Consider the following 26531-nt stretch of genomic DNA (forward strand, 5'->3'; position numbering starts at 1 on the left):
AATGCTTTGCAGGGACAAAGCTTGAGGATTTCCTGGCAGTTGGGGGATTCTGTGGGCTGTTGCTTCTGAGGTATTAGGGTCCTAAGAATGACAACAAAACCCTACGTGTATGTTGGGGTTGGAGTGTCTCAGGACCTCTTCAAGTGCACCCTCATTATCTTTACCTGGGTTATCTTGCAGCCTCTAAACTAGGGGTTGCAACTCCAGCTGTCCCTGGGGAAAAAATACCAATGCAGAGGAATTCGCCTCCAACTTCAGATTAATTGATCTGGTTTGGAGCCTGGGCCTTGGTATTTTGTAAAGTTCGCTAGGTGATTCTCATGTGCTTAATACAGGCGTAACAACCTTTTGTTCTTTCCCAGTGCGGGAATCCAGGGAGAGGGATGAAGCGTGGGAGCCCCATCCCCACCCCGCCTCCCGCCTCGAGGCGGGGTGGGGGGGGGTTGGGGTGGGTAGCTGACAGTGGGCCCTCAAGCGGTTGGTTCAGGTGTGTGGGACCTTGGAAAACACGGAGGCATGTGTAGAACCGGGGTAGAACAGGGGCTTCCGGGACGAGCTCCGGGGTCCGGCTGTGGGCGGGGCTAGAGCGCAGTGTCGGCCGCGGGGTCCTGCGGCGCCCCCTCGCGGGAGTAGAACTCATCGAGCACGCTGTGCGGGATGCGCTTCAGCATCTCCTTGGGGAAGATGCGCAACAGCTTCCAGCCCAGGTCCAAAGACTCGAACACGGAGCGGTTCTCGTAGGGGCCTAGGGACGGGGCAGGAGTGTTAGGAGCGTGTGCACGTATATGTGGCCGGGTAAGGGGGTTACTGCCTGAGCGCCCCCAGCGCGCCTCACCCTGGTTGATGAAGTTCCTCTCGAACTTCTGCAGAAATTCCAGATAGAGCAGGTCCTCCGAAGTGAGCGCCTCCTCCCCCACCACTGCTTTCATGGCCTGCACGTCCTTCCCGATTGCGTAGCAAGCATACTGGGTGAAGGGGGGACGGTCCTAGCGGTCACCGCAGGCGGATCACAGGAGCTCAGTGGCCCCCAATTTGACTGTGTGGGGACCCCAAAAGGGGAGGGATTTCCCAGAGAAAAGCTCGTGGTCCAGGTAGGGCTCAAACCTCTAGCTTCTGAAATTAGCTTACCCGCCAGTCCCTGGGCTCTCTCCTTACCAGTTGGTTGGAGACGTCTCCATGGTCCTTTCTTGTCATGCCCTCCCCAATGGCAGACTTCATCAGCCGCGACAGGGAAGGGAGCACATTGATGGGGGGGTAGATCTGGGCAAGCAGAAGAAGGGAGTGGCAGAAGGCAGGGTCCAGACTTGACTTTCTTTCCTCCCCCTACTTGTCTCTCCTCCCCCTGGGGTTCTCAAGAGACTGCTCCTCACTCCTCCCACAGAGAGGTGGGCTGGTCATGCCCTGCCCTCCTTTATCGCCCACAAATTCTAGAGCTCGGGTATGGAGGTGTCTACATGTGTGCTCCTAGACAGGAGGAGGGAGGGGGGGACATGACGTGACATTAGGTAATGAAAGTCACTATTTTAAAACCTTTAATTATTTGGCCAGAAACCAGGTTGAAGCTTAATAGTTAATAGCTGTAAAGAAGGAACCTACTGAGCAAAGAGGTAAAAGTCACAGGATTGCCTTTGACCTCAGATGGGACAGACACATTTTCTAACCTGTTGGCACATTATTCACCACCTACTTGTGTCAGTTACCCACTGTTTTGTTCACCAGAGCAAATTACTGGAAAGCAAAGGGAAGTGGTATTTATTATCTACTGTCTGCTGGATGCTCTCTATGTGCCAAATGATTGTATCCTCCACAATGCACTCCACTGAGTGATAAATACTATTCTGTTTTATAGATGAGGAAACCTAGCATCAGAAGGATGAGATGATTTTCACAAGGTTCCCACAGTCAGGTGGTCTGGATTCTAGCCAGACCTGTCCTGTGTCTGTGACCACACAGTCTTCCTGGGTCGTCTCCTCTTTGGAGTTAGCCTCGCCCGGCCCCTCCTAATTCACAGAGAACTGAAGCACAGCAGGTGAAGGGACATCTGTTAGTGTCTCTGGGGGTGATGAGGAGAGCACTAAGTCGTAGGGAGGGGACCGTACTTGTCTGTTATGAAGCTGTCTGTCCACGTAGATCTGTCCCTCTGTGATGAAGCCCGTCAGGTCTGGGATTGGGTGGGTGATATCTGCAAGGAAATGCACTGGTGTCAGTGTAGACGGAGCCCACGTCTCCACCCGCTCAGGGCCGCCTGGGCTCTATGGCTCTCATGGGAGTGATGGGGTATGTGGAGGCAAGGAAAAAACAGTGAATCCCGTGATGAAGAAACAGAGCTACGGCACATCTATGCACAAAACCATGGGCCCTTTAAGCATCCCGGTGGGAAGGGAGGGCAGGGGGTAGCAGAGGGTAGTGGGCAGCGAAGAGACCCACCGTCATTGGGCATGGTGAGGAGGGGGATCTGAGTGATGGACCCTCCCCGGCCCTCCACGCGGCCTGCCCGCTCATAGATGGTGGCCAGGTCTGTGTACATGTATCCTGGGAAGCCTCGACGGCCCGGCACCTCCTCTCTGGCGGCTGAGACCTGCAATGGCGGTGTCGCTGGGGTAAGAAGTGGGGCAAGAGGCTGAGCGCGAGGTTCGGTGACTGAGAAATGGAGTGAGTGGCGGCAGGCTTGGATGGGTGAGTTTCGGGGTGGAAAGACTACAGAGAGGCTGGCATGACCCCGACACCCTTCATCAGCTGCCTCACCTCCCGCAAGGCCTCTGCGTAGGAACTCATGTCGGTCAGTATGACCAGCACGTGCTTCTCACACTGGTAGGCGAGAAATTCAGCAGTGGTCAGTGCCAGGCGCGGGGTGATGATCCGCTCGATCCTGGAGGGACAGCCTGTGTTTAGAGAGCCCAGAGGCCTAGGCCTGTGCTCTGTTCTAGCCCCAAATGCTGAGTGGATAGTGAACTGCGCATAGCAGCAGGGGGGGTGGGTGGGATGAGCCCCAGCTCCCAGGCCCCCTGACGGCTGTGGTTCCTGCGGGTGGGCAGTTCACCACGTCTGACACTCCTCCCTCCTGCTGCCCTTCTCTTCCCCAGCTTCCTCCTCGCCACACTCGGCTGAGGTAGAGCACTCTGGATGCCTTCCAGAAGGTTCCCCTCATTGCTCCAGAGCACAGCTAGTGTGCACATTCCATAGGCTTGCCCTGCCCGCCTGGCAGCCCCCTTCCACTCTGAGCTCTCCCGAGTCCCTTCCTCTGGCTCCAGGCTCTCTCAGTCCTTAAGCTCTGTCCTGTGGGTCTTTTCTCTGGTGATGTCATCTTGGCCTCCAGAATTCCGTTACTTCGTTTTTGGAGCCCCTTCAGTACCCAGGACCGTTTTATTAGAAGTTTTTTTTCATCCCCCTGACCCACAGATTGAAACTCCCATTTCCTGAACTTTAGAAATAGCAGTTTTTCCAAATGAATAAATGAAAAGCAGAATCAGACCTATACATACAGAGAATAAACTGATGGCTGCCAGAGGGAAGGGGTGGGGAGATGGGCAAAATGGGGGGCAAAGGGCGGAGTCATAGGCTCCCAGTCAGGGAGCAGCACAGGGAATAGGGTCAGTGGTATGGTAAGTGTTACTTGGTGACAGATGGTAGGTACATTTGTGGTGAGCATAGCACTGACCTACAGAGAAACTGAATCACTACCTTGTACACCTGAAACTAACGTAACGTTGTGTGTCAACTCTATTCAAGTAAGAAAATTAAAAAATAAAACAGCAGTTTTTGTAAATACGTGGTTTAAGTTTTAGAGGTGGCTTTGGGGAAGTGACTCAAGGGTAGGGAGGTCTGACTGGGGACAGTGGCTGGATGCACATGGGAAGAACGGAGGGGCTGCAGGTGGCAGGCGGGCTTGTGGTCTCGTCCCCTCCATCTCTCCCTGGGCTATCCCTTACCCAGCCTCAGTTTCCTCATCTGCACAACAAGGGGTTGTTTTCCCAACTCTGGCCCATGGCTATGGTTCTGGGATACTCCCGAGCTCTGGTACTCTGGGTGTTGAGAGGGGACAGGGACCGCTGCCTGAAGGCAGTCTGGGTACCAGGGGATGGCTCACGTGGGGTCGTTGGCCAAGTTCAGGAAGAGGCAGACATTCCCCATGGTACCGTTCTGCTCGAAGTCAGACTTGAAGAACCTGGCTGTCTCCATGTTCACCTGGACACACAGCAGGGAGGGCTGGAGTGTGGGGGGGTCTCTGCAGCCTAAGGGCAGGGGCCCCGGCCCCTCCCATCTCGTCTCAGTAGAGCCTATTGACTGACAGTCCCTAGGAGGACCCAGCACTTGAAAAGGCAGGGGCTGGGTTTGCACTCCCCAGGCCCCCAAAGAGAAGTTCAGATTTCTTCAGGTTATGCTCTGCTTGTTGCATCCTGACCCCTCACTTAACCAGCTGCTTCCCTGCTAAACCCCTCCTTGGGCCCCCTGAGGGCCCCGTGGTATCCCCTCCCTGAAGCCGTCTTCCCAAATTCCCTGGCTTCTCCCTCCTCCAGGCCACCCTCGGGCTCATGGGGGCTGCCATGCCCTTGGGACGCACTGGGGGACACACCGTACCTAGTCACTGAGCCCCCCTCCCCCGCGGTCCTGCTCTTGCCTCTCCCACCAGACAGGCCTGGACACTGACAGCTTCTCAGGGAGAAGGATTATGCCTCCCTCATCATATCAGGCAGAGCCAGGGTCCAAGAGAGACAAGGCTGCCTGCCCACAGCTTCCAGAATTTGCCAATCTGCCTAGTTTCTCTTACCCCCATGGCCGCAAAGACAATGGCAAAGTTGTCGTCATGATAATCCAGCACAGCCTTGGACTTCTTCACCAGCCCAGCCTGGCGGCAGATCTGGGCGGCAATCTGGGGTGGAGTGGATTAGAAGGAAGGGTGTCAGAACCAGAACCCAGAGCCCAGCCCACTGAGCACCATGGAGGATGATGGATGGAGCAACTTCCAGTCCTTCCTCCTGCCAAGGCCTTTGGTTGCGGGGGGCGGGGGGATGAGATCCTAGGCCAGAAAGATGAAAGGGCTGCCCCAGGTCCTACAGCCTTCCTCAGGGTGAAGGCTTGAAGACCTGCTTGGGGACACTGAGGAGGTCTTCTGCGGCCCTGAGCCCATGAGCTGCCAGAGGACAGCTACCAGTCTGGACAGCGGTGACCCCAGCGTGGCTGGTCCCTGCCTGTTTGATTCAGGAGACCCACCTCACTGGCCCACCAGCCCTGGCCTCTGCCCTGTGCGCTCCTCTTGGTCATGTCTGCAGGACCCTGCAGGCCTCACCTCATTGTGGGGGAGCCCGGCTGCTGAGAAGATGGGGATCTTCTGACCACGGGCAATGCTGTTCATGACATCGATGGGAGAGATGCCCGTCTGAATCATCTCCTCCGGGTAGATGCGGTCATGGGGGTTGATGGGCTGGCCTGGGAGAGGGCGATCATGGACCCATGCTCAAGGGCTCAAGTCTGTCCCTGCCCTCCCCCAACCCTGCCCCCAACTCCAGAGCAGCACTGTGGAGCAGAATTCTCTGTGATGATGAAAATGTGCTCTAACTACCCTGCCCGGTCCAGTAGCCCTAGTCACATGCGGCTGGTGGGCACATGACATGAACGTGTATTCCACTTGAATTAATTTGTATCTAATAACCATGATCCAGTGCTCCCTTGGACAGTGCTGCCTGGCCCAGCAGAAGCGGCAGGCAGGTGGGAGCTCAGGCTGAGGCCCCCGAGGCTGAGCAGGTGTCGTGCGGGGCTCCAAGGAACAGAGGGCAGCCTGGAGAGCTCCTATCTGAGGGGATGTGTATCCTTTGCTCTGCCCCTGACTTGCTGAGTTGTTTGGGGCAGCTGTGGGCCTCTGTGGGCCTCCATCTGTGGGCCTCCATCTGGTCCTCAGAACTGACAGGACTGGAGGACTCAGGATGGCCTCCCACCGGGAAGGAGCTGTGTCTACTGCTGCAAGCCACCCCAGGCGGCTCGGAGGGGCGGGGACAGGGCACTGGAAGGCGGGAGAGTGAGGGTCTTGGGGCACCCATGGAACTTTGCACCTGATGATGGCTTTGAGAGGAACAGGACATGAAGTGCCGATGGCAGTTTTTCAGGCTCTGTGGCAGATTTGGGGACAGAGAGGCCTCTGCAGTTCTTGTCGCACACGCGATCTGCGTGGTAGTCTGAGCAGCCTGCGGGTGGGCCCTGGCCCATTGCCCCTGGCCTGTGTCTGGGGCAGAACTTCCAAGGGCAAGATGGCAGAGGCGGTGGCTGGGGGTGGGGAAAGTGATCGGGGGCTGGGTCCCGAAAGCTGTCCGGAGCCTTTCCCTGGTCACTCACCATTGATATCCAGGAAGTCCTCTGCCATGACCACCGGCCCCTTGTCAATGGGCTTGCCAGAGCCGTTGAAGACCCGACCTGAAGGTGGGGGAGGCTGTTGGGGGACGCTTAGGGCCAGCCCTGGGTCTCCCTCACTGCTGCTCACCCTCCACACCACCAGCAGCTCCCACCCACCCCTCACGCCCCTCTTCCCTCAGCCCTCAGTTGCCCCCCAAGAGCTGGCTACAGGGACTGTCTCCATGGGGATCGTCCCTCCTCTCCTGGAAATCTTTACAGGTGAGGCCTTGGCCCAGGAAATGACTCTAATGGAGGGTTTTAGGGCTGGAAGGAGGAGAGGGCCAGGTGTGACAGATCTTGGGAGAAAATTGGGGGATGTGCACTCTGTTTCAGCCTAACCCCAAATAGAGGACTACCTACTGTGCCCCCAGTTGATTGAACCCGCCTTCCTCGTTTATGGAACATCTGTATGTCCGGCCCTGAGCTGGGGTTGGGGGGTCAGAGAGAGAAGACACAATCTCTGACCTCAAAGAACTCACGGGGGAGGCAGACAGGCAAAGAGGCAAGGACAATGCAGTGTGCTAAGTGTGCGGTCAGGGAAGCTGGGCTGGGAGGACAGAGGTGCACCCCCCCCCGCCTCTCCTCCCCCATCCTCACCCAGCATGTCTTCTGACACTGGAGTCCGTAGGATGTCCCCTGTGAATTCACAGGTGGTCTTCTGGGCATCGATCCCAGAGGTTCCTTCAAACACCTATGGGACAAGAGGTTAGTTACTCTAATAAGGGTCTTGCTGGGGAGAATGGGGCCTTCCATTCCAGGCTCCCTTTGTGCCCAGCTCTGGGCAAGACGCTCTTGGGAAAATAGGACGTTTCCTGCCTTCGGAGCCTATAAGATAGGAACTTTGTGGGCTCGTTCATTTATTCTGCCAGCCAACATCGCCCTGACACCACTTACCTGAACAATTGCCTTGGTCCCAGACACCTCCAGCACCTGCCCGCTTCTCTGAGTGCCATCGGGAAGGGTGAAGTTGACGATCTCAGCATACTGCGCAAACTGGCAGGAGGGGAGAGCAGCCCAGAGCAGCGGTGAGACCAGAGGTGAAGTCCCTGTCTCCCCCAACCCTCCTTGACCCATTCTCAAGCTTCTGTCTCCCCTTTTGTGACCAGGCACTAGTAGAAGTGAACTTGAGGGGCCGGAGGTGGGACATTTGGATTCTGTTTGGGAGGCTGTACACCTGGATGGGCAGGAGCACTGACTTTGGAGTTGGAAGACCAGGGTTAGACCTGAAGCTCTGATGCTTAGAAACTGTGTGACCATGTGGAAATTACTTAATGTCTCTGAGCATTACTTTCCTCATCTTTCAAATGAGAATAATAATAATACCTACTTCATAGGGCTTGTATGGGGAGAAAGTGATCTATGTGAAATCATTAGCTGGTGCCCAGGACCTGTAACAGCTCAATAAAATGTAATCATTACTATGGCTGTTTAGGTCCCATGGACAGCACAGTTGTCCCTGCCCCTGTGGAGTAATGGTGAACACACGGGCACAGTGCTCTCCTGGGCTGCCGGGTGTCCCCTCGTACCAGTGGCAGTCTTTCCCTAGCCATGGGGCTGGGATTGATTCATGTGTTGTCCTCACAGCTTCAGGAATAAAAAGAATCAGGCAATCACTTCTCTTTTGGCTATAAGCAAGTGTAGTATCTCTTCTTATCCGTTTGAAAAGAACCAGGCTAATATCAGGAATATATAAAGAACTCTTAAAACTCAACAATAAAAATACAAATACTGTAATTTTAAAAATGGGCAAAGGATCTAAATTGATATTTCTCCAAAGGAGATATTCAAAAGACCAATAAGCGCATAAGATGCTCAACATCATTCACCATTAAAGAAATGCAGATCACAACCACAATGAGATACCACGTCCCACTCATGAATATGGCTGGAGTCCGAAGGACAGATAACGAGTGTAGTTGAAGGTGTGGAGAAATCAGACCCCTCAAACACTGCTGGTGGGAACTTAAAATGGTGGGGCCACTTTGAAAAACACTCTGACGCTCTCTCAAAGGGTTAAACATAGAGACACCATATGACCCAGCAATTCCACTGGCGCAACAGAAATGAAAACATGTGACCACACAAAAACTTGCATATGAATGTATATGAATGTTCATATACAAGTAGTAGCCTTATTCATAATAGCCCCAAGGTGGAAACAACCCAAATGTCCACAAACAGTGAACGGAGAAATAAAAGATGGTATATCTATACCATGGAATATTATCAGCCTTATAAAGGAATGAAATACTGATCCATGCAAAACACGGATGAACCTTGGAAACATGCTAAGTAGGTGAAAGAAGCCAGACGCAACAGGTCACGGAGTATATGATTCTATTGATACAAAGTATCTGAAATAGTCTGATCCATAAAGACAGAAAGGTTAGAGCTTGCCGGGGGCTGGAAGGAGGGACGATTGGGAGTGACAACTAACAGGTACAAGGGGTTCTTTTGGAGGTGATAAAAATGTTCTGGAATCAAATAGTGGTGATGGCTGCACAACTCTGTGTATATACTAAAAACCACTGAACTGTGTGCTTTAAAAGAAGGAAGTTTATGATATGTAAGTTATAACTCAATTTAAAAAAGACAGTTAGACTGTCCTCTAGGACCACAGGTAGCAGGTTGGGCAGGTGGAGGTCTGCCCCAAGGGAATCCCCTAGCCCTGCAGTCTGTGCATGCTCCGGGAACCAGGGTCCCAGTTTTTCCCCACTTCCAGAAGAGGCTATGAGCTGGGCCAGGAGGGCTGGGCAGGAGAGCAGACCCTCCCCACTGACGCTGGCTTCAGCTCTTGTCAGTCCCCAGAGACCTAAGCCCTGCAACCTGCACCTTGTTCCAGGGGCGGTACTGGAAAGAATGCATTGCATCCTTCAGGTTCCCTCACTTGCTTCCCTAGTGATTGAGTTACTTCAGGGAGTAAGTGAGAATCGGAATCTAATAAAAATAAATGGTAAAAAGATGACATCCCTGCCCACGTGTTCCTCATATTCTGAGTTAAAGTACTCCTCTAAATTACTCCTTGAGCATTAGAGGGAATCAGAACTGACATGAAAAATGAAATAGAAAACAATGAGAAAGGAGAGCGCCTTGTAGAATCAATCAGGCTGTACCATGTTTTCTGACCATAATCAAAACAAGTTAGAAATCAAAAACAAAAAGATGGTTAGACAAACTTCATGTATTTGGAAATTTAAAAAACCTAATACAGAAGACCATAGAATTAGAAAATATTTAGCACCGGGCGCCTGGGTGGCTCAGTTGGTTAAGCGACTGCCTTCAGCTCAGGTCATGATCCTGGAGTCCCGGGATCGAGTCCCACACCGGGCTCCCTGCTCAGCAGGGAGTCTGCTTCTCCCTCTGACCCTCCCCCCTCTCATGCTCTCTATCTCTCATTCTCTCTCTCAAATAAATAAATAAAATCTTTAAAAAAAATATTTAGCACCAAGCAATAATGAAAACCTATGTATCGACATATATGGATGCATTTAAAATTTCTTTTTCTTTTTTTTAAATTATTTATTTATTTTAGAGAGAGAGAGAGCTAGAGCAGGGGGAGGGGCAGAGGGAGAGGGAGAGAGACTCTCAAGCAGACTTCACACTGAGTGTAGAGCCCGATGTGGGGCTTGATCTCACGACCCTGAGATCACGACCTGAGATGAAAAGTCAGATGCTTAACCGCCTGTGCCACCAGGCGCCCCACATTTAAGCTTTAAATGCTTATATTAGAAAAGAAAAAAACTGAGTAAGTTTAAGAGTATGCAACATGAAAAGTTAGAAAAAAGAACAGCAATAAAACCCCCAATAAAGTAGGATAGGGGGATGGGGGGAAGTAGGTGATGGGAATTAAGGAGGGCACTTGTGATGAGCACCGGGTGGCGTATGGAACTATATTGTACGCCTGAAACTAATACAGTGCTATATGTTAACTAACCGGAATTAAAAGAAAAACTTTTTTTAAAAGTCCAATATAGTAGAAGAAATAATAAAAGGTCAGAAATCATTAACACGGAGAATAAACATATAACAAAGAAGATTAAGCCAAATTGGTTCTTTGAAAAGCCTAATAAAATAGACTGATAAAATAAAACTGATTAAGAGCAAAGACATAAATAATTGTTGGAGTAAAAAAGTCAAAACTAGCTACACTAATATTAAAAAGTAATAAAAAGGAATTATGAACAATTGTATGCAATATAGTTCAGAACTTAGATGAAATGAATAAAGTCTTAGAAGAATACAACTCAAACCAAAACCAATCAAAAACCAAATAGAAAGCCGGAATAGTCCTACAAACTTTAAGATATTACATAAATAGTGTAAAATCTTTCCATAAAGAAAACACCAGTCCCAGATAGTCTTACAAGTGAGTTCTGACAATCAAAGAACAAATAATTTGAAAATACTTGAGCTTTTCAAAAGACTGATGGAAAGGGATGTCTTTAATTAATTTTATGAGGCAAGGATAACCTTGATACAAAATAAGATAATGAAGGGAAAATCATAGGCAATCTCGCTTATGAATATATATGCAAAAGACCTATGTAAAATACTAACAAACCAAATCCAGCAAAGTATAAAAAAGGTCGAGTTACAAACCAAATGATAAAAGAAAAAAGTCAAAAAACAAAAAATAAAAAAGACACACATACACAAATGAAAATTAAAAAGACCCGGTAATTCAAGGTTAGTCTAATAATAGAAATCTGATAATGTAATTAATTTACCTTATTAATGAATTGCAGGATAAAAAAAACTTTGTTCATCTTAACATTCCAGAAAAAGGTTTAAAAAACTATCCATGATTAAAACAAAAACTTTGATGATTAAAGAATCATGATATCCCTGGTTAAAGAACAAAACTACTCTTTGAAAACAGAATAAAAGGGAAATTCCTTAACTCCAAAAAGCATCCTCAGAAAAACTGCGAAAACATACTCTGATGTAAAACAATCCCTTTAAAATTAGGAGCAAAACAGGGGCACCTGGGTGGCTCAATTGGTTAAGCATCTGCCTTCGGCTCAGGTCATGATCTCAGGGTCCTGGGATGGAGCCCCGCATCGGGCTCCCTGCTCAGCGGGGAGTCTGCTTCTCCCTCTCCCTCTGCCTCTCTCCCCCCACTCGTGTTCTCTCTTGCTCACTCTGCTCTCTTTCTCTCTCTGTTAAATTGTTAAAAATTTGTTAAAAATTGTTAAAAAATTAGGAGCAAAACAACAATGCCTGCTATCATCCTTCTATTCAGCATTACATTGGAAGAACCAGCCAACGTAATATGATGAACAGAAAGAAACATTAGAAGGCAAGGAAACTATAAAATAGAAAACTTCCCAAACCTCAAATGTAGTAAAGATAGGACCCTCCAGGGCACCTGAGGGGCTCAGTCGGTTAAGTGGCTGTCTTTGGCTCAGGTCACGATCTCAGGGTGCTGGGATTGAGCCCCACATTGGGCTTCCTGCTCAGCGAAGAGCCTGCTTCTCCCTCTCCCTCTACCTGCCACTCCCCTTGCTTGTGCTCTCACACTCTCTCTGTCAAATAAATAAAGAAAATCTTCAAAAAAAAAAAAAGATAGGACCCTCCAAAAAACGTAGACCAATTTCTCTTATAAATGTAGACACAGAAATTATAAATAAACTATTAGCCAGTCCAATCAGTGTATTAAGTAAACAAACAGATATGACCAAATAGGATTCATCAAAAGAATGCAAGCCTAGATAAATCAACCTCTGGGAATTTGTCAACATTTCACAATATAATTTGTAATAATAGGGAGTTTTTTTGTAAACACAAATTAAAAGAGAAACCCTACAGGATTATGTAAATAGAAACCCAAAAGGCTTTTGAGAACATTCAGCAGTGTTTCTAATACAATCCTATGTAAGACGGGAATGGAAGGCAACGACTTGAACACTATTTACCAAACCAACATCAACAAGCTTCCCAATGGTGAAACGCTAAACCCACTTTTATTCTAAGAAAATCAGTAACGCACAGAGATGACTGTATTGCCGTTGTTACTTAATATTGTTTTGGAAATTATAGTTTATACAATAAGACCCCAAAAAGAGAAATGAATAAGTATACTAATAAACATAAGTGGAGAAAGCTTTCTTTAAAAAAAAAAAAAGTAGTGGGAGAGGAGGAGAGGAGACTGTATTCTTCAGAAATGTCAGAGAAGAAAGGCTGTGGAAATGTTCTAGATTAAAGGAGGCTACAGAGATGTGACCACTAAAGGCAGAACCTGACCCCAGGCTGGATCCTCTGCTGGAGGGGAGAAAATGCTATAAAAGACTTTATTAGGGCAGCTGGTAAACTGGAATATAGGTGGTCGGTCAGATAAATGTATCGGTGTAAGTATCAGAAGTCAGTAACTACTGTTGTTATGTAAGAGAATATCCTTATTCTTTGGAAATAAACACTGGAGTTTTGGGGGATAGCTTACCCTTAAAAGATCTAGGAAAAAGTTATGTACACACATACACGCAGAGCAAAAGACGGAACAAATGGGGTAAAATGTTAACAACTGGGTATATGTTCCTGGTACTATTTTTATTTTTTTGAAATTGCTTTAAAATCACAAGTAAAATTAAAGTGTACCAATGGAAAAAGAGACAGAATTCCCTTCATTGATGATATTGTATATCTAGAAAAACCCAAGAGGCTCTAGCCAAAAAACAAAACAAAAACAAAAACAAAACCCCCAGAATTAATAAGAGAAGTTGGCAGCTGTATACAGGATACACAAAAATCAATCTCTTGTACCATTGTGTGTCAATATGTTTCAGTTAAAAAAAAAAAAGAATCTCTTTTTTTCTATTCCAGCCATAAACGGACGAGGAAATGGAGAAAAATGGATCCATCCACAATAGGGCCCAAACCCATACAATATCTGGAAATAAATTTGACAAGAGAGGCACAAGAGAATAATAAAACCTTACTGAAGGACATCGAACAAGCCCTGAACAAATGGAGAATACTGTTGTCCAAGACAGAATGACTTACTATCATAAAAATATCAATCCTTTTCCAAAGTATATAAATTAAATGCATTCCCAATGGATTCTTGTTTCTTCTGGAATTTAATAAAATCATTTTAAAATTCATATAAGTGTCTGACAATATCCAAAAATAGTTATGGAAAAGATCAGCATGGAGGACTTGCCTTAGCAGACATGAAAACATGCTTTAAAGCTACTGAAGTCAAACGGTTAAGTGTTGGTGTGGGGCAGACAGATGGATCAGTGGGGCAGATCAGAGTCCAGAAACAAATCCCAGATTTTAGGAGACTGTTGTAGAACAAATGTGGCACATTACTTCACAGGGAAAAACAGAATTTATTGAATAAATGGCGCTAAGATAACCAGGTATCTACTTAGAAGATACCCACATCATAAACACACATACGTTCCAGGCATATAAAACCTTTACATATAAAGCTAAGATGAACAAAATACTACAAGAGCCTTTCTTCTTTCCTTTTCTTAGCTTTTCTAGAAAAGCTGGGCAAGAGAGATGTCTGTAAGATAAGAAATCCAGAAGCCATAAATGCAAAAATAGAGATATTTGATTGTAGGGGTGTCTGGGTGGCTCAGTCAGTTAAGCAGTTACGCGTTTGCCTTCGGCCCAGGTCACGGTCCCAGAGTCCTGGGATCGAGCCCCACCTCGGGGTTCTCTGCTCAGCGGGAGCCTGCTTCTCCCTCTCCCCCTGCTCATGCTCTCTCTCGGTATCTTTCTCTCTCTCAAATAAATAAAGTCTTAATAAAAAAATGTGAACAATAAACAAAGAGCTCCCACAACTCAAAATGTACACCTCAATTTGTAGGAAGATTTCACAGAGGAGAAAGTGAAATCCAAACACACAAAAAGATACTCAAATGTAAATAAAAAACAAGGTAGTATTATTCTCATTGATTAGATAGGCAAAATCCCAGGAGAGAACATGTTTGGGGCTGGCAAGGATGCTGGAAGGTGGGTCCTCTAACACATGGCTGACGGGAATGTGAATCCCCACAACATTGCTGGGCTAGCAGTGTTGCCCCCAAATCATCAGTATCTATTTAAAATCTATTTTAAAATCAATATACACCTTGAAGCAGCAATTTCATTTTGGGGGATCTACCTTATAGCAATAAAGTCCCCAGTATGAAAGGGGTACATTTTGCTGTACTATTTGCAATAGCAAAGCCTGGAAACACACCGAATGTCTGCCAGTAACGGAACCACCGAATCCATCGCAGAACGTCCAGGCTACCGCACTGCTATCAAGAAGAATGCTACCGACATGAGGGAATCATGTTTTTAAGAGACTGACACCAGTGTAAACCTCCAACATGCACCTTATTTGCCTCTTTATAGCAGGATCTTTACCTTGGTTATCTCAAGAGGCTGGGAATAAAGAAGTTAGGGACAAACAGTTAACTTGTCTTTTCTTTCACTAGTTACAAGGAACATGTTTTTTATTTTTGTTTTTTGGTAATTAAAATGTAATTTGGGATGTTCAAGTACAGTGCGACTGGTTATCACCATCCTTACTATATTAAATACCCCACTCTACCTAACATAGTGACGTTAAGGGTCTGGGGGTGTGTGTGGGATGGCTCAATTTCCTAACGGGGGGTGAGGAGGGGGGACACTCCCCCAGCGCACCCCTGCGGGCGTGGGAGGGTGGAACTTGAGACCAGAGCGTTTGCAGCTCTGACGGTCACTGGAGGAAGCTCGGCTCAGGCCCCTCCTCGGAGGCCAGGAAAGCGCCCTCGTTCTCCCCCAAACCATCCCTCGGAGCTGGGCTGCTGGGCGAGCAGGGCCGGCCCGGGAGGAAGGCGCTGAGGTCTGCGCGGCAGCTCAAGTCTAATGGTCTTTGGCTCGTTAACCACAAGAGGGCGCCCAAGAGCCAGGGCTGGGAGGCCCCCGGGACCGACGTTGACTGCAAGTCCTTGGCTTTCCGCGGCCGCTCTGCGGGCCCGTCTCTCTCTCCGAGGCAGCCGCCGGCCTCCTTGTCCGGTGGGCCTCGGGAGGAAAAGTGCCCGACAGAGCGCAGGCCAGGGCCCGATAAAAACCAGGCAGCCGGCTGATAAAGTCCTCCTTTTTTATGTGGGTTTATGTGGGTGAGGGAGGGCAGAGGAAAGGGGAACGGAGAGGAGGTGGCGCCCTGTGTGTCCCTGAAAGATGAAATCAGTGAAATCAGAGGAAACGAACTGTGCATAGCAGAGAGATTGCAGTCGGACGCCGGAGAACGGGCAGAGCCAGGTCAGAACCATCACACCCGGTCACGGAGGGTGTGGTCTGGAACCCTCTAGGAAGAGAGTACCAGGCTCTTCCGTGTGTGTCTGCGTGAGTTATCTGTGGGGGGCAGGGGTGGTCACAGCCAGTTACAACCGGGAGTGCAGGGGGAGAATTCCAGGGTGCAACAATGAGCTTATACTCAGAGGAACCCCATTTCAGAGCCTGATTCTCTCAACTCCCACCCTGGGTCCCTAGGAGGACCACAGGGGGCGGGGATGGTTCAGTGCCACCCGTGTCCTCCGCTGGGGATTCTGCTGAGTTCTCAGCCAGCCAGGGGTCAGGCAGAGAGGAGCTGCTGCCCACACTCACACTCCTGCACTCGGCCGACTGGAAAGTTCTTAGCAAGCCTGGCAGGACTAAGCCCTGGCCTCCAGTCATTTCCTTCTGACAATGCCCAAGGCAGTTTGGGAAGCCCTCTTTGGAAATTGTCTTCAGAGCTGATATACATGCTTCTGAAAGCTTTTTCTTTTAAAAGTTTGGAAGTAGCCACAGACATTTGGAACCGAGTCAGGTGGATAAGGTGAGTGCTATCTTCAAGTCTCAATAAGGACTGGTCTGCATCAAAACACAGCAGTTGGAAGAAGATCTTCTAGAGCAGTCAATCTTCAAGTGTGCTCCCCAGCCCAGCAGCAGCACCTGGGAACTTGCCGGAAATGCAGATTCTTGGGCCTCAACCTCAGACTGCTGAATCAGAACTTTGGGTCGGGGCCCAAAGAATCCTTCCAGGGGATTCTCATGCGTGCTCAAGTTTAAAAACCGCTGCTCTAGTGAAATCTCTCTAACATATCCCAGGCAGGTGGCTGTCCACTAACTGGACTCCTCTTTAATGCTTGCACAACCTGTGTGTGACTGTTTGTGAGATCAGGGCTGGGAGTGTGGATGTTTAATAATCTAGCGGGGCCATTTTTACAGTCTACACTCAGGGGTTTAGCATTTAGCATTTTACAGCCTACACTCACACCTCCAAAAATCAGATGGAACTGTGGAAACTACCTCTAGAAAAATGCACAGGCACACGGATACACGGCTTCAAAGGTTTGCGTACAATCTCGAGGCCCTTATTCCCTGGGCTAAGAACTTCCAATCTGCATAAAATTCTTCCCCGCAAGCATTTTTCCATTTGAGAAAAATGGAAGCAGGAAGCGTAATTGCTGGTGTGGTTCGACTTGGGCAGAAGGTGGCGCTGTAGAGGAGGAATTGTGGCATTTTGCCAAAGCCACCAGGGAAGAGGGAAGGAGGTGTGGAATCTGGAGAGGGGTACATAAAGCTGTCTTCTCCATCTCCTGAACTTATGAGACTATATAGAACTGATTTTTTTCCCTCTGCAAGTTCAGGGTTCTCTGGGTGTCTCCATCAACCACTTGGTCTGTTCTATGAGAGTTACAGATGCATCTAATAATCCACAGAGACACAGGTCTGAGGATCTATCTCATTTCCTAGTCTAGTCCCATTTAGTAGTTGGGAGAGTGGATGTCTGTGAAGGTACTGACTCTCCATACCACACGAGGGGGCAGCAGACGGCACCAACTGTTTAATCAGGCGTATTAGCACTTCTGCATTCCAAGCAGCGCGAGTGCTAACCGTTCTCAAGGAGGACTCATAAAAATACATTTACCTCATTTGATCCTCACAATAACTCTCTGATCATTTACTAGATGAGGAAGCTAGAGTTTGCAAGCCTAAATAGATGCTTCTCAAACTTCAGGGAGCATCACAGCCCCTGAAGGGCTTTTAAAGACTGACTTTTGCATCCTCCCCCGACCCCAGAGTTTCTGATTCTGTCGGTCTGGGGTAGGAGCCCTAGGATCCGTATTTCTAACAAGTTCTCAGGTAGTACTGATGCTGCCGATCTAGAATTGACAGGTAGCTAGTGGGAAGGGTGGGCTGGAGAGCCTGAGTCAGACTGCGTGACCCCCGCGTGCACACGCGTAAACACTCCATCACGCTCCCTCCCAGTGCCTCCCCGAGGCTAGTGGGTCAAACGGGAAGATCTGTATGAACTCGGAATCTGGTTTCCAGGAATGAAAGGGTTGGATTTAGTCATTCATGCCTCTCATTCATTTACTCACCCTTCCTCTGAACAAACTGAGCACCCACAATGGACTGGGTGTTCAGTAGAAGTACAGGGTGGGGCTCCGGGGGCTCAGGAGTAATGTGCAATTGGAGGGACATTGTGGGGGCAGTGAGGGGACATGTGGCCAGGTGGTGATCAAATGGCTTGATGGAGCTGCCAACGGGACAGTACAGAAGAGGGAGAGGAGGGACGGGCTCATTGCCCAGGGGCCTGGGCGAAACTTCTAGAAGTGACCTCTCAGCTAGTCCTGGGGGTGAGTCAGAGGAAGGTATGGGGGAAAGGTAGTGGGAGAGGCAGAGGGAAAATATGAGCAAAGGCCTAGAGACATCAAATGGCAGCTCCATGCAGAGGCAGGGTGGATTTCCACGTAGGGAGGGGAGGGGATTCGGCATGAGGCCGAGGAGGTGAGCACGAACCCTCACAGAATGTGGCACCTGTAAGGTGAAGGCACTGGGAGTACTAGGTGAGTTTGAGGCAGGGAAGCGAAGGGGTTCAGGTTGCAGGGGGGCAGCATGGAGGACAGGAGGGCCCCAGTCTGGGGGCCCAGAGGCCATGGCCATAATCAGGGAGCAGTGGGGTGGGAGACTGCTCACAGGTCATTGGCACTGATGGACTGGGGTCGAGGAAGGGATGACTCAGGGTGGCATCAGTTTTCCAGTCTGGGATGGGTGGCATGGGGTGGGAGCCTGGGGGGTGGAACTGTTTGGTGGCAGGGGGACAGCAGAGTGACCTCATACTTTTGCAGGGCCCTTTATGCCTTAAGAATCCCCAACCCCAGACTCAAAATGCTATCAGTCTCTGCCATGGTCCTGCGGTTCCCCAGGGGACACAAATGAGCCCACGTCCCATTTCTTTCTGGGAGGCCCTCTTTACTTCCCACCCATGCTGCTGGTTCCCAGGCTGAGATTTTCCAAAAGCCTCTGAAAACCTGGAGCTCTGGAGAAGAGTTAGCTGGTGTTGCTCTTCTGCCTTCCCTTCCTTTGAAAAGAAGCAGCTGATGGAAGAGTCCAGCCGTGTAAGCAAGTTCAATACAACCATCCCACTGATGAAGAGGCACAATAGCCTAGATCCCCCAGGTCCTTGGTGGTAGGTGTGGGTCCCTGAAGGCCCAGAGCGGGAGTGGGGGGGGGCACTGAAAATGCAGGAAGGGAAACCGGGGGTGGCTGGGGAGACAGCTGGGGAGGAAGAACGTGGGGATGGGTGACGGAATTACAAGGGATGGGTGGGCCCTTGGGAGACAGCTAGGAACAGGGCAATTTAGAAGAAATCCTGCACAGGGGCTGGGGAGCTCTGGGAGGAAGTGGAAATCTTACCTTGACCTGGTCCAGCACCACCAGGGGCCCATTGACGCTGCACACAGTCCTGTAGGCTGGGGGAGGGGTGGAGGTAGGTGAGGGTCTCACACCCAGACACACACCCAGACACACACGCACGCGCCCGCACACGCACACGCACACGCACACAGAGGCATCCTCTGCTTTCCCTCCCTGTAAGCACCACCCCCACCCCCTTCCCAGTCTGGGCTGTCAGGGTCATTAGCTGTGACAGGGCCAGCCACCATTGCTGTAAGGGTCATGCCCCTGCCCGCAGGGCCCCCTGCTGGCTTGGACACCTGCAGGAGGCTGGAGGAGGGCCAGGGTGAGGGCAGAGGCCCCTCAGAGTCCTCTCCTCCCCCTCAGCCACGAAGAAGTCTTTCTTATCTTGAGGCTGTTTCCCCTCTTCCCCTCTGGCCTCAGCCCGCATCTTACCCACTCCCTCCTCTCAGACCCACAACATTTTCCAAAAGCTTCTGGCCCCCAGCTAGAGATGAGGAGAGAACTGCCCTCCCTCTGTGGCCCTCCGCGGTCACTCGACACTGACTGAGCACTGTGTCTGTGAGCATGTGCGCCTGTCGGGGGGGGGGGCAGGCACTGGTGAGAAAAACCAGCCAGGGTCCCTGCCTTGTCATGAGGCCTTGCCAAGGGGGATCCTGGACAACCTGGGCTCCCTGTAGTGCCTGTGGGGGGAGGGGAAAGAGTGACAAGGAAGGAGGGAGAAGAATGCCCTAGTCCTAGTCGCTGGAGAGACCCACAAATGGAGAAATGAGCTCAGCTTACAGACAGCCTCTAACTCCAGTGTTGGGGAACCCCAACAGGAAAGCCATGGACTGGCAGACAGGAAGCCTATCTTGGTTCTGCTGGAGGCTAGCTGGGAGACCATGACCCTGGGATATACAGCTCTTCCTGGGGTCCCTGGGAAGCACCAGTGGGACAGCTGAGATGAGGCGCCCTGACAAGGCAGGATGGTCAGAGTGTCTGTAAGGTCACCGGATCACTCAGGTTGGAAGAACATCAGAGGGGAGAGTGGTCTAACCCTCTTTTCAAAAGCGGAGGAGAATGGGGGTGAAAAAGCTAGCCCAGGATCACCCAGCATGCTTGTGGCAGAGCTGGGGCTGGGATCTCAGCCACTTGCCCTCATGCTTCCGTGCAAGCCTGGTGCCAAGTCACCCCACACGAAGAAAAACCAAACGCCCCCAGCTCACGTCTTCCCCATTCTGGGGCTCAGTGGTCAAACCCCTCATCCGATCTATGTTCCTTTTCCTGGGCCTTGGGCTAGGAAGACCGACTGGGCAAGGCGATCCTTGTGGGGATGTTTACAAGGCTCTTCTGAGCTTACGGACGGCTAGGAAAACTCAAGAACAAGGAGCACGAGAAGACTCGTCCTTTTGGGCTTGGACCTGGAGCAGGGAACTCCTTCAGCTTCCTTCAGAGGACGGGAGGAGGTATCTATCCAACCTTCCCTCTTAGGCCAACCTTTCCTGCCCCGGGGTCCGTCCCCAGAGATGACTGCTGTCTGGGGCAGAGAGCCAGCGGCCCCCTCTGTTGGCCCTCCCATCAAGCAAGCTCTGGTGGCTCCCATCTTGTTTTGTTTTTTAAGATTTTAGTTATTTGATAGAGAGAGACACAGTGAGAGAGGGAACACAAGCAGGGGGAGTGGGAGAGGGAGAAGCAGGCTCCCCCACCGAGCAGGGAGCCCCATGTGGGGGCTCGATCCCAGGACCCTGGGATCATGACCTGAGCCGAAGGCAGACCCTTAACCACCGAGCCACCCAGGCGCCCCTGGTATCTCCCATCTCAAAAACCATTCCCTCAGCCCCAGTCCTTGCACAGCTGCTGCCCTTCACAGCCCACTTTCTGGCAAGTTCGCTCCACTGCTGACTTCCTTTGCTCACCTTCCACCCTCTCCTGGCGTTCTCCACTCTGGCTTCTCTCTAGGCCACCCCAAGGGACCAGGCACAGTGGAACAGAGCCTCATTTTAAAAAGCCCTGGGAAGAGCTGGCCTCTTGCTGGCCCTATAGAGAAAATACCAGACTGGCCAAAAGGGCTGGGGGGGGGGTAGGGAATGGGGCTCAAGGTCCACAAAGCCCCAGGGAACTCTTTCCAATTCTGCCTCAGAGTCAGTCAAGTCTTTCACCTTCCTCCCTTTCTTCACAGCGGGCTTCCCCCATTTCACAGCTTCTTTCTGGGAAACCTGTGGAAATCCCCACAGCGCTACCTTGGGGAGGGCACCTGAGGTGGGGGGAGCAGTGGTGAGCAGCTGGGGGCAGCCCAGAGGCCAGGAGGAATGCTGCCTGCGGCAGGGCCCTCGGTCTGTGAGCCCCCAGCCCATCCCACCAGCCTCAGCCGTAAGTCGGCTTTCTGGGTTTCCAGAGGCACAGGCCTGGCTCTCTCTCTTGGGCTTTCTAAATGAGTCCGTCACTCCATAGCCTGGGCCCTTCACTGCAGATAATCCACTCTGGCTGTTTCTGTTCAGCATCTGGCTTTTCATATCCTTCAACGCCCTGCCCTTGACTGAGTCCTGCAGCCCCCTGACTCTGCTCCCCTCTGAAGTCCCACAGCCCCCAGGCGGGCACCCTAGAGGTGTCTTCCCCAGGCTGTGGTCCTTAATGAGCTGGATTATGTCTCCCCCACTCAGACCAGAGCTCTGTGTCTCCCCAGTAAGACTAGAGAACATCTTTTCTTCAAGGCTGTCCAGTTTGGACACAGCCAAGGTGGTGGCTGAGCAACAAAGGTGTCCTTGTCGGGAAGCCAGGCTTTTTGTGTGTACCCACCCCCAACTGATTGTGTCCATCGCATGCAGTGGCCAACTGAGGCCCAGAAGTTGGCTGATTTCTCCTGGGGCACACCACAAGTCAGTCAGCATCCTGTGGCACTCCCCCAGCCTTGGGACCTACTGGTCAACCCTGGTGAGGTGAAGGGGGGCAGGGTCATGCTGGAGGCAGGCGGCTGGCCCAGAAGACCTCTGAGGGGCACTCCCTCAATAGGCCTTCCTGAGACTTTGCAGACACTCCCTCCCTCTGCTCTGCCCCCTCCCCTTCTCCATTGTCCTAGCTGACACTCAGGGTTGCACTTAGGGCTGCAGGCCTGGCGCCCCTCCCTGCCCCCATCTCCCCGCTGCCTTCCCCTGTCAAAGGCTCAGCGGGGCTCCTGGAAGCCCACTAATTAGGGCCTGCCCAGCCACACCTGCAGCGTCCTGGGAGAGGACTGTGCAGGCCGCCCAGGCGTGAGGCAGAGGTGGGGGCAAGCCAGGGGCCAGCAGGTCCCCCACCTCCTCCCTGATCCCCTCCTGACGGATTAGGGGAGGGAGGGCCGAGGCTTCTTAGAATCAGCCCAAGACCTGCTGGGTGGAACTCTCTGGCCTTTCGGTGGTGGAAACCAAGGCAGGCAGCAAAGCTGGGGGTTTGGCATTCCAGCCCCTGGGTGATCTGACCTGGCTCTGCCCCTCCAGCCCGGCTGACAGCCTGTCGGTCCAACCTTTGCTCCCGCTGCACCCTGCCCCCCTCCCCCTACTGCCTCCCCAACCCCCCCAAGCACCTTCTGCCCCACACAACAGTTAAAGCGCCATGCCATGTCCTTCCCATGGGGAAAGAGCTCTAGCTCTGAGGGAGGCAGCCGGGTCCCTTAACCAGGGCAGATATTGCTGGGATTCACCCCCATGCTATTCTACCCTGCCCCCCCCTTTCTGGCTTATTCCCTCAGCCACTGCAGTGAAATCACCCTTAAGGCCTCAGGCCTGTTGGTCCACCTCCTCCTCCAGGAGAACTTCTGTTGGACTCACCCCACCCACGGCTGAGGAAGCCCTGGGGGGGCTGGCAGCCCGTTGCCCCATCCCTGCCCTCTGGTCCCCCAGCTCTCCTCCTAGGCTTTCTGTCTCTGCTTAAAGTTCTCCTGCCCAGAAATCCGTAGAGTCCATAGAGTCCTCCAGTTGGAGGCCAGGCTGGGGGAGACAGGCAGAGAGAGACACAGGAGTCCTGCCTCTCCTGACCTGAGGGCGCAGCTCTAGTTTTGCACACTCTCCCACCACCCCCATCCTCACCCCTCAGGGAGGAAACCCCTCAGGGCCCCCAGAGGAGGGAGGGGGTGGGAACCAGAGAAAGCTGTGGGTGCCGAAGCACACTGAGGAATCCGATCTGCTCCTGGGTTGGGGAGGCTGGCCCCTGGGGGGACCCTATGAGGGCACTGGTGTGCAGCAAAGGCGGTAGCCTTTGTCACTGCAGGAACATCTTTAATGCAGGTGCGGAGAAGAGTCAGGGGTGGAGGGGCTCCCCCTCTGCGGAACCTTGTCTCGGGGTCAGCTGTTGGGTGTGACACATTCACCAAGGGTGAGGGCCCCATGAGGTGACACAGAGGCAGACATGAGGGCGCTGCCACCCCTGGGTTCCAGCCTGGGTCACATCTCCTGGGTGTTTCCCTGTACCAGGGCTTGTTGACTCTAAATAAGGTGCTGGCTGGAGGCAACCGGCTGGAGGGGGCCCTGGGGTGAGGTGGTACCTGGCAGGGTCCTGGGGAGGGCACTCGGCAGGGGGTGGGGGGGAAGAGCCTGCCAGGGTGGGCTCAGATCTCCACCAGGCCTGGGCTCTGGGCCCAAGTGGGGGCCCAGTCACAGGGTATTTCTGGGCCTTCATGACCCCTGCTTTGCCCCAGGGGAGGATCTGGGCCTCAGCGCTTCCCCCATGCCTCCATCGCAAGGGCCTGCAGGGCCTCCTTGCTAAATCTGGTCCCATTCAGTTCCTCCTCAGCTGGAATGTGCTCCACCCCTCAGTGCCTGCCTCAGGCCTCTGGAGGTGCCTCACACCCCCTGCTCTGTTCCTCTGCACCCCGGGCCTGCCCACTTTGCACTAGGTCCGTTCTGGGCGGATGCCAGCCCCATTCAATGCAGACCCGGCTCTCTGGGCTGCCCCGTCAGGTGGCTCCTCCCCCTACGGTCTGGGTAACAACCGAACGAAGGGGGAGGGCGGGGTGGCTGTGCTAGGCCAGCTTCTCTCCACACATGCCCTGTTAGGAGCCTCTGGCTCTGCTTGGCCGGTGCTGGCCAGGCCGGTTTAGTCCAGTGAGCTGGGCTGCCTGAGAATTCGAGAATTGGAGAATGACCTTGGCAAGGAGAGATGGAGGGGGTACTCCCTTTGGTCCTCAGAGCCTTACTGGTTTCTGTGCCCCAGATATCTGGACACACCTCAGGATGGCCCCCTCTGAATTCTGAATTCTCCCCGTGCCAGGCACTCCCCCTGCCCCCAGCTGTACAGACACAGACATATGACATCACCTGACCACATACCCACATTCTCCCCATGAGCACGCATGCGCGTGCACGGAACCACACGCTCACCCTGAGGTACGTTACACATTTCCTCCCTCTGATCATATACACTTGCAAGCTGTCACACGCATATTTACACCTATCCTCACCCAAGTGAAGGTGGAAGCACGCACATAACCAGGCACGCTCCTTCCCCTGGGTTATACACACAGACACCTTCCCCCAAAGGCACACATGACATGTACCCATTGACATGACACAGTGGCGTGTCTGTCCCCATCCTGAGAATGCATACATGGTCCACCTTGCCGCACGCATTCCCTGAGAACACCTGATCATACATTTCCTCGTGCTGAGTGTTCTGGCGCACACGCACACACACCCCCAACACACACACACATTCACACAGAGCATGTATCACAAACACACACCCTTGGGGCAGTGGGGAGCTCTCTCTGGACTTGGGGTCTCAGGGCTGGGTAAGGGTGATGACCGAGAGGTTCCCGCAAGGAACTCCCCTGCCTTCTCCTTTGGGATAGCCTGGGCTAGGGACCCCATCCCCCCATCTGCAGAGGTGGCCCCTTGTCTGGGCAGTCCATTGCCTCACTCTGCTGGACCAAGAGCCCCCTAGATCTTCCTCAGCCTCAGAGCCTCCTCTTTCCCTGAGCCTAAGAAGCCGAGCCACCCAGCAGCCCCCACCCTCACCCACTGCGGGGACTGTACTCACTGACACGGGGGTGGGTGATGTAGTTTCGGGTGACCGCTTGCATGTGTTCCCGGGCTGTGCCTAGGTCACAGCCACTGCCGGGGAGCCCCCTGGGCCTACTGTCTACCCTTGTGGCCATGGCAAGGCGGCAGGCTGGGAGCTGAGGACCTGAGCCTGCTGGTGGCTAGCGCAAACTCTTCAGGCCAGGCCGGAGCTGGAGGGAGCTGATCAGACCGCCTCGGTGGCCACCCCTCCCCTCGCCACTCCCCTCCTCCCTGTTGACTATAAACATGGAAACCGTGTCCTGGAGCTCTTCCAGATCTGGGAGGGGCCCTAAGCCACGTGCCGCAGCAGCAGAGGGGAGGAGAGGTGTGCAGGGGTAAGGCTGGCCCTCTAACCTCTGAATTTGGCTTTTCGTTTGCCCCCAGCTTGCAGCCGGTATGAACTCAGCTCTTCCCCCTAGAACTTCAGGTGCTCTCACAGCCCCTTGCTCCAGACCACATCTCTTCCTGGTCTCTGTACCACATGCACTTTCTGGCAGGCTGCCCTCTCTTCACTGTCGCTTCCTCACTGTCTCCCCTGACCTGCCCTCACCCTGCACCCCTTGCCCTGATCATACCTGGCTACTTCTTCCCCCGCACCATTCCATCATCATCTTTTTTTGAATATCTATAGAGGATCATTCTTCTGCCAGCTTCAGGGCCACCTCCCACAGGAAGCCTTCCCTGCATCCTCCAGCACTCTGGATTCACCACACATCTGGTGTCTTCCCTTTGTCATGCCCTTTTGGAGCATTGTCTCTTGTCACTGCCCCTAGACTCTGAGCCCCCAGAGAGCTGAGCTTATGTCTCCTCCATTATACTTGGGTCTCTTTAAGCCTTTCGATCTCATAATACTGAGAGCTTCCCGGGAACCAGGGCAGGTCTCCCTCCATCCAATCCTAGGACCCTGTCTTACCTTTTTATATTTTACCTCTAGGGTGTCATGCAGCAGGTCTGCCCTGGCAGTTTTCAGCTCGGAGCAGAAAGTATAAATGGAGGAACCCTCCTTGTGTCAAGTGGCTAAAGGAGTCATGGGGCACAGGTCTGCTGGACAAGGCAAGGTGGGCACTAGGTGTGGCTCGACCCACTGAAGCCAAGGTCTGCCCAGGTCATCCCCATGTTTCATTCCAGACTCAGGATGTCCGGGCATTTCCAAGCACCTTGCCAAATGACACTGCCAGCACAGAGGGAGGGGAGGAAGCACAACTGTATGGGGAAGCCCTGTCTGGGTGACTCAGGACAGCCAGTCTGAAACCAAATATGTCTTTCCCGGAGCAGACTGGAGTGGACGTGCTTGTCTTTTCTTCCCCAGAGAGTTGAAACCTCACCTCCAACCTCTGGCCTAAGGACCCATTTCCGGTCCCCGGTCCCACTTTCAGGATTTCCATTCTTTCAAAGAAGTCTCGGGGGGGGGGGGGGGGGGGGGGTGACGATGAAGGGGAGAGTTTTGTGGTAACTGGCAGAACTGCA

General features: G+C 52.1%; 1 protein-coding gene across 1 annotated transcript; it reads right to left on the minus strand.

The window, feature by feature from the left end:
• Window positions 1-232: 232 nt before the first annotated feature.
• ATP6V1B1 (ATPase H+ transporting V1 subunit B1) lies at window positions 233-25262 on the minus strand. Its single transcript, XM_025868449.2, has 14 exons — window positions 25042-25262; window positions 19051-19106; window positions 7279-7377; window positions 6982-7075; window positions 6328-6405; window positions 5288-5427; window positions 4769-4870; window positions 4088-4185; window positions 2746-2869; window positions 2428-2578; window positions 2100-2182; window positions 1156-1260; window positions 836-965; window positions 233-745 (listed from the first exon to the last, which is right to left on the minus strand). Exons 1-14 carry the CDS (start codon window positions 25157-25159, stop codon window positions 582-584), a joined length of 1542 nt encoding a protein of 513 aa, XP_025724234.1. The 5' UTR covers window positions 25160-25262; the 3' UTR covers window positions 233-581.
• Between the last annotated feature and the right edge of the window lie 1269 nt (window positions 25263-26531).

The sequence above is a fragment of the Callorhinus ursinus genome, unplaced genomic scaffold (assembly GCF_003265705.2).
Source record: "Callorhinus ursinus isolate GAN/ISIS: 27379988/994484 unplaced genomic scaffold, GSC_fseal_2.0 scaffold10, whole genome shotgun sequence".
Taxonomy (NCBI): Eukaryota; Metazoa; Chordata; class Mammalia; order Carnivora; family Otariidae; genus Callorhinus; species Callorhinus ursinus.

Coding starts and splice junctions, on each gene's coding strand:
- ATP6V1B1 (XM_025868449.2), bottom strand. CDS start 25,159: ATGGCCACAAGGGTAGACAGTAGGCCCAGGGGGCTCCCCGGCAGTGGC. Junction 7,076..7,278: donor GGACCAAGGCAATTGTTCAG/GTAAGTGGTGTC, acceptor CTTGTCCCATAG/GTGTTTGAAGGAACCTCTGG. Junction 6,406..6,981: donor AGTGTCAGAAGACATGCTGG/GTGAGGATGGGG, acceptor CCCCACCTTCAG/GTCGGGTCTTCAACGGCTCT.